At 40.6% G+C, this 12,519-nt stretch overlaps 1 protein-coding gene across 2 annotated transcripts in view; it reads right to left on the bottom strand.

Annotated features, from left to right (window-relative positions):
* Positions 1–246: 246 nt before the first annotated feature.
* Positions 247–12,519, bottom strand: part of ocrl (OCRL inositol polyphosphate-5-phosphatase) — a 48,017-nt gene continuing 35,744 nt past the window's right edge. Inside the window, exons 16-24 of one of the 2 annotated variants that reach the window (XM_063000510.1) lie at positions 10,186–10,296; positions 9,808–9,973; positions 9,475–9,710; positions 8,850–8,873; positions 6,571–6,687; positions 6,271–6,355; positions 5,160–5,287; positions 4,451–4,562; positions 247–4,353 (exon numbers count right to left, since the gene is read on the bottom strand). In XM_063000510.1, the coding sequence (XP_062856580.1) occupies positions 4,229–4,353; positions 4,451–4,562; positions 5,160–5,287; positions 6,271–6,355; positions 6,571–6,687; positions 8,850–8,873; positions 9,475–9,710; positions 9,808–9,973; positions 10,186–10,296 (1,104 nt within the window). In that variant the 3' untranslated portion in view covers positions 247–4,228. The remainder of the gene's footprint in view (positions 4,354–4,450; positions 4,563–5,159; positions 5,288–6,270; positions 6,356–6,570; positions 6,688–8,849; positions 8,874–9,474; positions 9,711–9,807; positions 9,974–10,185; positions 10,297–12,519) is intronic. The other variant, XM_063000511.1, reaches the window with a different exon arrangement.

Raw genomic sequence — 12,519 nt, forward strand, 5'->3', positions numbered from 1 at the left:
GACTTGCTACGTCTGAGAATTCGTGACCTGTCCTGGGTATTCCTGCATTGTGACAAGTGTTTCTCAGTACACCTTGACCCGCCGCAACCCTGGCAAGGATAAACGGTGTTGTCACTGGTAGCAGTAAAAGCAGCAGTATTAAGTATTAAAACAAAATGAATAGCAATTTTAAAACATACAGTATATAATTGCAAAATTTACATTCGAGTACATTCGATGCCATAAAAATGGAAACAAACATCAGAATATTATTAGGATTTTTATTTCCATTAAATAAGTTAAAAGTACCAAAAAAAGAGAGAAATCTGGGAGATGTGCAAGTATTCAGTTGCATATGTACCGTAATAATAAGACAAACCAGTGCAGAACCAGTCAGATAGAAAAAACAATGATACAGGACGATACAGGACAGTACAAGGCAGTAATATAGGATATACTGTATATATATCATGTGGAATCTGTTTAGACAAGATTGGAATTTAAGCTGAGCAACTGCTTCCAGCTGTGCAGTGTGCAGCCCTATTCAGGAGTCTTCTTCTAACCTCGACCACAGAGGAAGTTCCAAACAGAAGAGGGCTGGTACCAAGTCTGACTGGTATTTCCACAAGCCAGAGTGTGGAAAGATTTCGACGTTGCAGGGCAGACATCAGCAAGTGGGAAAGTTTGAGCTCATAGTGTCCAAAGCGAATAAGCACCTCCTCGTTTCATATAGCGTCTTCAAACAGAGGCAACTGCAGCGGTAACGTAACTGTCTGATAATGCTCCTATAATACGAGGGTTCTTCAAAAAGTTTCCACACTTTTTTAAACTTACTTATTTTTCTAGTCACCTTCCGATGCATTTTCCCAGCGTCGTACCAACTTTTTAATGCCATCAGCAAAAAGTTCTTGGTTGAGCAAGTATCCACTGTTGCACCTCTGCTTTCACATCATCATCACATGAAAATCTTCTTTGTGCGGTCCAAAAAAGTGGAAATCAGGTGGCGCTGATAAAAACCCGGACTATAAGCTCTCCCTCGGTCTCTCAGACACGACCAATTACTACTCCTCCCAAGTGCGGAAACTTTTTGAAGTTCCCTCGTATTATTTTCAACACATCTTCAGTGTTGGTGTTTTCTGTACAGCTGGGATACCGTAAAAGCATCACTGGCTCTTCTACTCGACTATACTGTACGTTCGAGCTTTGTAATCAGAGCGCTGTGAGTGCCAGCTCACAAGAAGTTCATTTCTGTAACAGCTGTTCAAATGATTTGAACTGGAATTAAACTCCAGGTTCAATTTTACGTTCTCTAATTGTAAATTCTAACCTGTTAAATGATTAGTCACCTTTAGTAACCTCTAATCCAGACAGACATAGGCTGGATGAACTGACATAAGGCAAGAATACGGATTATTTAAAGAGGGCACTAGTCTGTTACAGGGTCGGTGACTAATTCTTACTCATACCTAGGGGCAAGAGTAGAACATTTACCTACTGACATGGCAACCTGACAACATACATCAGGGCAAACCTAAATAAATAAAATGCACTTCAGTATACAGCGACTGTTTGAGTTTGGCTGAAAACCTAAGTTCATAAGTGTACTATTAAGAGTTTTTAACCGGTCATGGATCAAGGGAATGAAAATGATAAAGCTGTCATGGTATAGATTAGCACAATATTGTACAGGCATTACAAATGACAGGACAATTTGGACCAACATTGAAAGACAATACTACACAGTAATAATAATAATAAAAGAAAGAGGGTACAGAAGCACACATTTACATGGGGTAGGACATCAAGCAAGCACCTTTCTGAAAAATAATAGCAGAATTTGTAGTAAACCATCAGAAAGATCAAAACTGAAGAAGGCGACGTTACGTTGACGCTATAAACTGAAGCTACAGACACACTGCGATGTTTAATTGGACTTTTATCAGCACTGGGCATAAAAGCCTACAGCATCAATCTGATTTGCCAGTTTTAAACTCGAATAACAAATATGTTTAATACTAATATATGTACACAATTGCTGCCCATCTGATTTTTTTTTTATCTTTAATTACTACTTTATACTGACTGATGTCATGTCTGGCCTGTAAATCCCAATAATAACAGGGTCCCAATCCATCATAGGGCATCATACACCCACCAATTCATTCTCATACAGTGGGGCAATTTCCAGTAACCAATTCACCTAATGTAGAAAGAATCTAGTACTAAGAACCAGTATTCAGATGCGAGGTTGAACCCAGGACCCAAAAGCTGTGCAGCACCAACTACACCACCTGCTGCACCACACATGAGCCAAAACATTAGGACCAACCCCTAAAAGTACAGCAAGGATGTATTAATATTGGGCTGATGGATGTTAATTATTTTAATGGCCTACAAACTGACAATGTAGTAATCAGAGGTTTGCAGATTCAAGCCCCACCATTACTATTGCTGGGTCTGTGAACAAGACCCTTAACTCTTAATTGTATTTGCAGATGATATGTACAGCATAAAGACCTGAATGACTTCTATAAGGGCCAGATGACCACAGGCAGCCGAGGTGATTACCCAGCAACCACGGTCTGCTACGTCCTGTATGAACTGACTCACTGATGCTAGAGGACATGACTGCGATGGCATCTAGAACACGGCAACAGAAAAGCCCTGTTGGTTCAAATCGAACCCTGATGTGTATGGAGCTGTGCAGTAGGACCATCCACCTCACAACATAAAGGAGGTCACTGATAACGTCCTAGTACAGGACACCTTCAGATGTCTCGTGGAGTCCATGTCCAGGAGCCGAGTGGTCCTAATGTTTTGGCTCATCAGTGTGTTGAGACTAGTGCAACGTGTAGTGTTTGATCTTTAGCTCCAGTCATTGCCTTTGAGGAGTCAGGTGTTCTGTCCTTTGTGTGCTTTAGTTTCCCCTCTCCTCCCTTAAGCATGCAGTTGGTAAATTAGCACCAATAAACTGCTCCTAGGTGTAACTAAATATGTCAGCCTGCCAAAATTGGGTGGGGTCGGTTAAAATCAAACACAGTCAAGGACAATTTTGTATCTCCAATTCACCTCACTTGCATGAGGTCTTTGGACTGTGGGAGGAAACCGGAGCTCCCGGACGAAACCCACACAGACACGGGGAGAACATGCAAACTCTACACAGAACGGACCCGGATTCTTACCCCACCTGGGAATCGAACCCCGGACTTCCTTGCTGTAAGGCGCCACTGTGCCGCCCGGTTCAATAGATAAAAGCCTTTAAACAATTATAAACTACTCGGTTTATTTAAGTCTTAACGCTAGAACCTTGCTAACCGTTTTATCAGTAAAGAAACCACGATCTATCAAAAACGTATGTGTAAACAAACTGGGGGTGGCCGGGGCGGGTGTTAAAAAGGTCTGAATTGAAACTCCTGACTTGAACTAAATGCAATCCAATGAATAAATTGCAGCCAAAATCGCAGCAGATTTTTCCTCTATGTATCTATTCCGTGCCGGCACACATGTACGAACTTATTCTGTACAAGGCTAACGTAACTGCTGTCGGACCGCAAAGACTTCTGATTATTTGCTGAAACGTTTCCGGAACCCTAAGCAAAAGGGGTAAATCTCAATACTTGGAAAAAAAATGCCATAAGAACGAACATGAGACGACGGAAATCTATAAATAACATTTAACATTCCAACGGAGACACGCCACTGTGATTAGGGCTCACTGCCGCATCAAGCTTCATCACGATTGTCGAAATCCCCTTTCAAGAACCTTGTTTTTCACCTGCTGCCATGGAGTTGAGTAAAAGTCTTTACTCGGATACCAGTCACACAGCGGGGTCAGGTGAAAAATGAAAGCGGCTTCGGTCTGAGAGTAAGAGTTTTTGTGGTGTCTTAGCAGTTTCTTATTACTCTTAATATTTAGTGTTCATTTAAATTGGCCATGTATGAATGCAAGTCTCACACACTCACACACACGGGTTATAACATTTTTGGTTTTTGGCATTGACTCATCACCGGACTGCATAAATACAGAGCTCCAAGAGAACTAACTTTGCTGAATGCAAAGCTGCTGTTTCATCAAAGGATTATCCATGGATGAGAGGGTGGGCCAAACACCTTGGACATTACATCATACACACACACACACACACACACACACACACACACACATTCACTCCCATTAAATTCCCGGCCATCGGCAGGTCACCACCTGCACCTGGATCCGAGTCAGGATCCCTGATATTTAACTGGCTGCTCAGTCTTCGTCGTTGCCCATCAGGAAGCCCAGGATGAAATCGTTGGCCCGCTGTCGATCGTTGGACGTCTGCCTGCTCGTGAGGTTTGGTGGTGGCCTGATGAGGAGGCTCGCAAAGAGGGTAGCTAAAAAGAAACCACAAAAAGTGTGGACGTTTATTCAAATAGCAACGTGCTGAGCATTTGGAAAGTAGGATGGAAAGATGGGAAGATGGGGACTGACCTATGAGGTTGGCCGTGAGGTTGTTGTCGAACGAGTGCTTCAGGAGTTCCCTCAGGAAGGACATTAGGTAACGGAACAAATTGCGGTGTGCAGACGGGAGCTGAGAGATTAACTGTTTAACAAAACAGAAAGAAACTGGTCGAATTACTAAGCAAACTCACTGAGCACTTTATATCCATTGGAAATTTTATAAGCTACACCTACCATGCAGAAAAACTATCTGGTTATACAATTACTGACTGCAGCTAGCTTAAAGCTGATCTGATTAAAGAGAACTAGATCACCACCAGTGGTTCCATCATCCCTGTCCAGGGTATCACTGCCTTGCGCCTAGTGTTACCAGTTGGAACCTGACCTGATTGGGCATCTACACAGGCATGATTGGCTTTGTCTGCTGTTGGGGGTTGTTTGGGGATTGGCGTCCTGTCCAGGGTATCACTGCCTTGCGCCTAGTGTTTTTTCCAGTTGGAACCTGACCTGATCGGGCATCTACACAGGCATGATTGGATTTGTCTGCTGTTGGAGGTTGTTTGGGGATTGGCATTCTGTCATTTGGGGATTGGAACGGGTAAAACAGTTGATGGAATTAAGAAAAGCAAATGTTCTGCTCTAAAACACTGAATAATTATTTAACAATAATAATAATCAGCTAATATTTAATCTGATCTGGTTCATGGGACTGAATGTTTTATCTAGTGATTGTGTGTACCTGTTTACACAGGCGGCTGTCATGTGAGCATTCCACACAGCGCTGGTAGAGCTCATAACACACCACTGGCTCAGGCAGAGCCTCCAAGAAGATCAACAGCGCCTCAGCTACTGAATGGTTTGAGCCAGCTAATACACACAGTTAAGGAACAAACGCTCTTGGCACCTACATACCCGCAGTGCAGTCGCACACCATGGAGACTCAACAACTCTGAGGAATGTAAGACAAATTGAAATGAGAGCACAATAGCGCAATAGAGTGCAGAGACGGGCTGGGAGAGAACGGAAATGTTACCTGTTGGGGCGCATTCACATGAGAAGTGTTTTGAAAGCGTCCACATGTATCTTTGTTTAGCTGAATTTTCCTCCTGTTTTACTTTTAAACTTGTGTTACAGCTCGGGGTGCTGAGAAATTGTGAGGATCAGCTTTTCCAAAAGTCTATAATGCTTATTGTAAAAAAAAAAAAAAAAGCTTAATGTGACTAATGTATTATAAGAACTACATAGGAGCATTAAACCTCTCTTAATTATTATTGGTCATAAGTTTACATTTACGGCATTTAGAAGACGCCTTTATCCAAAGCGACTTACAGTACTGTGATAGTATACAGTCTGAGCAATTGAGGGTTAAGGGCCTTGCTCAAGGGCACAACAGCAGCATCCTGGCAGTGGTGGGGCTTAAACCAGCGACCTTCTGATTACTAGTCCAAGTCCTTAACCGCTAGGCTACAACTGCCCAGCGGTCTCTCCACTAATAAAATTCATAGCTCATTGTTTTAGTACATTAAGTCACGTTAAGTTTTGTTCGTTCTGCCCGAGTCGCTTTAACAGAGTCATATCAAACTTCCTCTCATTGGAGGCACTTTGAACTCTGATCCAGTTTGCCACAGATTTTTTTTCAATCAGATGAACTTTGAGCGGGCCCAATGTGGCAAAAGTGCGCTCAGGGAAGCCACACTAAATAGGAAACAACGGCACAGCCAGCACAAAAGTGGTTTTGTCGCTTCTCATGTGAATGCGCCCTTACTGATATGCTGGCTAGACATTAGGTTAAACAACTGGATTATTGATTTAACATAAAGAAACTGAAATACAGAATGTAGAAAGGATACGGATAGAGTCTGGAATACTGGTGTCCAAACAGTCTATAATACTTTGCAACTCCTCTTGCAAGCCAGGGGTCTGGAACAAGTCCTCCTAAAAGAGAAACAAAAAGCCAGGGCCAATAAACTAACATAGAGCTGCACAATGGATGACATTTTGATAGCTTTATTTAATGTTAAAACCTGGTTCAGAATCCTATTCCATGACCTAAAACCCCTATTCTAAAACTGCTTCTTGAAGATCTATTTTACCTTCAGCTCTGTATAGGCTACAACATTTGAGTATGCAAGCCGTGATGAGCCGTTTACCTGCCGACAAGCTTTGGTGAAGAGCTGGTTGACCAGCAGCCAGATCTCCTTGGGGATCTTTAAGGGTTTCTCCTCTGCATTGCCACTGTCCAACAGGTGGTTCACCCTGGATTTTTCCTGAAAATTAATTTATGTTAAGCTGTTAGAATAAAGCAAATCACTGTGCCTTCATCTGAATTAAACTGACTTTTTTTTTTAGCAAATGCAAGCAGAATTTCAGAGGTCATCATGACTCAACATTACATGTTAGGGGGTGGGGTGGTAGGGTAAGGATCACACGTTATTTACAGGGATCAGAACGACTGAAGGGGGCATCTTAAATTCACCAAGACACCACATACCATGGATTTAGAAAGAATTCACATTTTCACACACTTTCTTTACACCCATGAAAAAAAATCTCCACTTGAGTGTATGACAAAGCATACAGCCAAAACAACACTGGAGTGACTTGGGGTGAGTCTCTAAATGTCCTAAGTGAACTGGCCAAAGCCTGGACTTAAAAATCCATCAAACATCTGTAGACAGACCTGAACATGGCAGTTCACAAATGTCCACCATTTAATATGAAGAGGTTTGAGAGGATCTGCCATGAAGAATAGAATACGTTGCCCAAATCTAGGTGTGCAAAGCTTATAGTGATCGGTTCCAAGAAGACCTGCAGCATTACGTTTCGAGTAAAGGGTCTAAATACTTTCATGTTTTATGCCGCTCAGGTGGCGCAGCGGTAAAAAGAAACGCGCTGCAACCAAGGCTGGATTCTGAGAAGCGTGGTATCGAATCCAGCCTTGCTTTACCGGTTCGAAGCCGAGTGGCTATATGAGCAACGATTGGCCGGTTGCTCATGTGGGGGGTGGGACAAAGAACCGGATGTGGGTCTCTCTCTGTCAGAATGCGATTGCGTTCTCTGCCGGCTGATTGGAGGCGCTTACACAGAGATGGGAGAGGGTGCCCTTAGGGTGTGTCTCTCCGCATGCAACGCTAGGTGGCGCCAAACTCGTCAATGTGTGGGTGGCAAAGATGCATCTGGCTGCTGCTCGTGTTTCGGAGGGGATACGGGTTAGCGTCAATCACCTCCGTCAGGGCAGGGTTCGGCATAGACAGAGAGGAAGCACGATGCTAATTGAACAATTGGATGCGCTAAAAGGGGAGAAAAAGGGGTGGGGTAAAAAAAAAAAAAAAAAAAAAAAAAAAAAAAAAAACAAACATGTTTTTATACTTCAAAGCCACAAATTAGCATTGACAAAAACTGTGTAATTTTTTATTTCTACACAACAATGACACCGTGTGCATTAAGCTGTTTTTTTGCTATTTTTAGCACTTGGTCTTTACTTGCAATTCACTAAAACTTCAAATGAACTTTTATTGTTTAGTATTATATTCACGCTTATCAATACAAAGATCTTACTTTTCTTGTCTTTGTTTGGTTCCAAATCCCACTGAGCTACTTAAAGTATCTGAAGACGCTTTTAAGTTGTGAGTTTGACAGGGAAAAACCTAAATTTTCTAAATAATACCCCAGCAACCCCACAAAATAATAGACCAAAAACAAAGCCAAACCCCTCAAATGACTTAAATGTCACTGGGCTATTTAACCCAGCATATAACAACTTATTATATGTGTCACACCAGAGTTTAGATACATTTGTGTACAATAGGACATTATTTTGAGGCACAAACTATGCCTTTAAAACCGTGGGAAAATACATTGCAGAGCCCCATAAATGGCAAGTTAGTGATGTAACTGGCCTTATTTACTGACCGAGACGAACACTAAAACGATTCTGTCTGAAGTAGATAATGGGTAGTTAAATATGTTAATGCAGCCCAACAAAGCACAAGGGAAACTTTCACTGGAGGATTCCACACATGCATCAATACTGACCAACATACAGGGAATCGCATGCAACTGAGGATGCACCAATCCAGTATCAGGGTAAATAAATTAAAATAAAAAAATAAAATCTGATTCAATTAAATCGACAACTAATTGTCACAGCTTGATGGGTAACCATGGGTAAATAAAAAATATTCCAGTCCAAAAAACTTCTTAACATAAAGGTTGCATAAATACCATCCACTTATTGACAGGATCAATACTTGGTCCGTATAAAGCACCAGCCTAAGCCCTTACATGTAATATATAAAGGTATGCATAACAGGATTGGTGCATCCAAACATAAAACAGCACAGATACTGTAAACCACAGTGCCTGTAATCAGCATATATTTAGCAAGACGGACGAAACACTTTTAGTTGTGCTTAGAGAGAAGCTTTACCTTTTCCATGTAGCCATCCTCTTCCTGAGAATGTGGCAGTTCCAAGTTTTATAGGTTGAAAAGAAAAGGTCAGTGCACACAGAAGGAAGGAAGAAGGAAGGACAGAATAATTGCATAACTAGTAAACAGAGCAGTCGGTAAAGTAGATCGTCAGAAATAGAAGAAAATCCAGACAACTCTGAATTATATTTAAAGGTTGCTTTCATTAAAAAAAATGACAACTATACCATCTCTCAATGGGCGCAAGGCACGCAGAAACACCAGTGCACCCGGAGGAAACCCACACGGACACTGGAAATGCATTGTACGTGCTACATGGTGTGTAACTAGACCATTGGTAGTGCAATAATTAGACAGTATTTAGTATGCAAGCGTGTACACTTGAGAATTTCGCTCCAACCCATTGAAAAGCAAAGCCACTGTTGTTCTGGCTAATAGCACCAAGGTGGGAAATAAAATATAGCCAACATGACTCAGATGGGCTAATTATTTGGCTTATGAATTTACACCAGATCTAAATCTGAATGCAACTTTATTAATAACCAAATAGTCACAATTTAACTGCTAATTATTTCCCAATAAGAAAATGACTTTTCTAGATCTGTTGCTGTGGTTACGCTCTTACCAGATCAATGAGTCTGGTGATGGGGACTTCACGGATCGGTTTCTTCATGCGGCACAGTGTCTCCAGTGAGGTCCCAAAGCAGCTGGGCAGGTAGGTCCCAGACACAGTAATGAAATAGTCCTTCCCTCGACTCAAGTGCAGCACAAGGATGTCCTCAATTCTATCCTCACCGGAATTGAGGAGAGTTACCGAGTCTTTACTTACATAAACCTCCAAGGAAATCTCCAGAGTCTCATCTGAAATATTCACACGTTCAGTAGATGCTTACATTCTAGTCACATTTTATTATTAAGAAAGCAAGTATAGTCTATAATTACTGTAACTAGAACTTACTAGGGTCGAGAACACCTTCACACGGGTCTGCTCGTAACCAGGGTTTGCAGTACTGAGAGTCTGTAAGTTTGAAGATGAAGGCGAAAGTACAGGGCACCTGTCCATCATTAGTGATGAGAAAACTCTGTTTCTGCAGCTGCCTGAACTTCACATTCTCAAAGATGAACTGCAGAAATAAGAGAACAGTATTAGCCAGAATAAAGGACCTTACACAAACCTCTTACTTAAAAGTGTGTGCCAGTGCTACTCCAACAAATGGTGTAAGCACCACTGACGCTCACAAAGGTATGGCCTATACAGCTGTACGATGCTAAAGCAAAACTTGTGAGGATGTCAGGATGCACATGAAGGATCGTCTGTACTGATTTTATGACTAACCTCTCTTTGAGTGAGTGACAAAGAGGGTAGAAAGTCATTCTCCATCCTATCCATCTCTCGAACGATCTCCTCGAATACCTTCTTATAACGCTGTTCATTCACCATCTTTACCTGTAACGAATAAACACATTTTTAGGGTTTAGATGTGCAGCTCTACTACTTTTTCAGATTTCAAATCTGCAAGTTTCACATTTACAGTATTTAGTATTTAGCAATTTCGTTGACAAATGATTTTCGTCATAGTTTTCGTCAACGAACCTTTTTTTCATGACAAAAATAAAATAAAAACGAGACGAAAATGTTTGGCAGGGACGACATCCAATCAGAACTGATTTAGTTTTGTGGAAGCTAGGGACAAGTTAGAAAGAGATCCGATCAGAACTACTTTAGCGTATGTGGAGAGGCGGGACAAGCCGGGTAGTCATCCAATCAGTACTAATCTGTTTTGCAGTACCGCGGTAAGAGCACACTCGCACACATTTGATCTAAACCCGGGAAGACCAGACTAGCCTGTGAACTGTCTTTACTCATGGAACTAAGTTAACTCCACAATGTCAACAGGGAGAAAGAGGAGAGACGATATATGGACACATTTCTCATTTGACGTCATGAAAAACAAGACGATGTGTAAACCATGTGGGGCGACGATCTCGGGTAAAAACGACATCTGGCAGCAGTGCAGTATAATGGCTTCATAATGGCACTGCTGCTTTTATGGTACCCAGTTTTATAAAGAATGTAATATGCAATTTGTTATAAACAAGGCATATATGTTTCAGGCAGAGCGGACCTACTGGTCATTAATATTTTGTTATTGTTATGCTCAATAAGCAAGGTCAGGTAAATAAAGATGCTGTTTGAAATAAGTTAAATCTGTTTTTGTGTGTATTGCACATTCAAACATTAATAATATTCCATAACTGATTAAAAATGTTTCATTTTGTGTAAGTGTATATAATGACTTAAATAATTCAAGGGAACTGATGACAAAGCATTTACATTTTACCCCCTTTATATTTTAGTCGACTGAATAGACTGTAGATTTAGTCGACTATATTCTTATAATAATTAGTCGACTAAAACTAGACTAAAACTAAAACAATTAAGATGACTAAATTATGACTAAAACTAAATGACAAAATTTGCTGTCAAAATTAACACTGGTTACAGGACCTGAACCAGTGTCCTGCTCTTTTACTAGTCCACTACCTTAAGCGCTAAACTTCCACTGCTTTAGCACTAGGGCTGGGTATCGCCACTAATTTCCTGGATCAATTCGATTCCGATTCACAAGGTCCCGATTCGATTTTCGATTCAATTTCGATTCAACACATTTAGGCATATTTGAGTTACATTAACAGGTTTTGTTTAAATATGTACAGATGTTCAGAGAACGAATGTGATAATTGTACAAAGAACACTCATTATTAAAAATATTTGTGTATTTTGTTTACATAAATAATAGGGCTGTCAAACGATTAAAATTTTTAATCGCGATTAATCTCAGAATTTCATATAGTTAATCGCGATTAATCACATTTAAAAAAATCTGTGTAAATGTTATAGAAAACAAAGATTTTTATGTGAAATGTTACAATTAAAATGGTGAACACATTTTATGCTAAATGTACTGATGTTAAAAACTGCTGGGACAAGAGAAAACTGTAAGGGAGTTTATTCACTCACATACTAGGCAGTAAATGTCAGATTGTAGTTTAGAATTTCTCCATCAGCAAACATTGTAGATCAGCGGTGCTTTAGGTGGGATAAGGCGTAGTTATTGTAACAGACTTTTCTGTGGTTGTATTGTGACAATGGTTTGATGGCCGTTTCTACACGAAGTGAGTGTGTTTTGACCCTTTGGGGCTTCCATAGTGCATGGACTAACGTGCTTGACTCAGCTTTCCGGTATTTGGTACCTTAACAGAATAAGTTAATAAAAGTGTTCTGCTCCCGACAACTTGTGAATATAGCGTGTATTTATTTCTTTATAAGTGCATCACTACAACGCTCGGTTACATTATGTTAACAAACCGCAAATGAAAAACGGTGGCAAGTCCGACATTAAAACGTTTGTTTTAACATAATGTTAACATAATGTAACCGAGCGTTGTAGTTCTACCAGTCAAGTCTCAACATTAACTAGAATTTGCGTTAACGGCACTATTATTTTTAATCGCGTTAAATTGAAATCGCGTTAATGCGTTATTATCGCGTTAACTTCGACAGCCCTAATAAATAATTAATCCAAAACAGAAAACAGTAACATTGATTTTTTATTATTATTTTATATGTCTGACACGCTACAACATTGTAAATGTAATGTAAGCATAC

The sequence above is a fragment of the Trichomycterus rosablanca genome, chromosome 8 (assembly GCF_030014385.1).
Source record: "Trichomycterus rosablanca isolate fTriRos1 chromosome 8, fTriRos1.hap1, whole genome shotgun sequence".
Classification (NCBI taxonomy): Eukaryota; Metazoa; Chordata; class Actinopteri; order Siluriformes; family Trichomycteridae; genus Trichomycterus; species Trichomycterus rosablanca.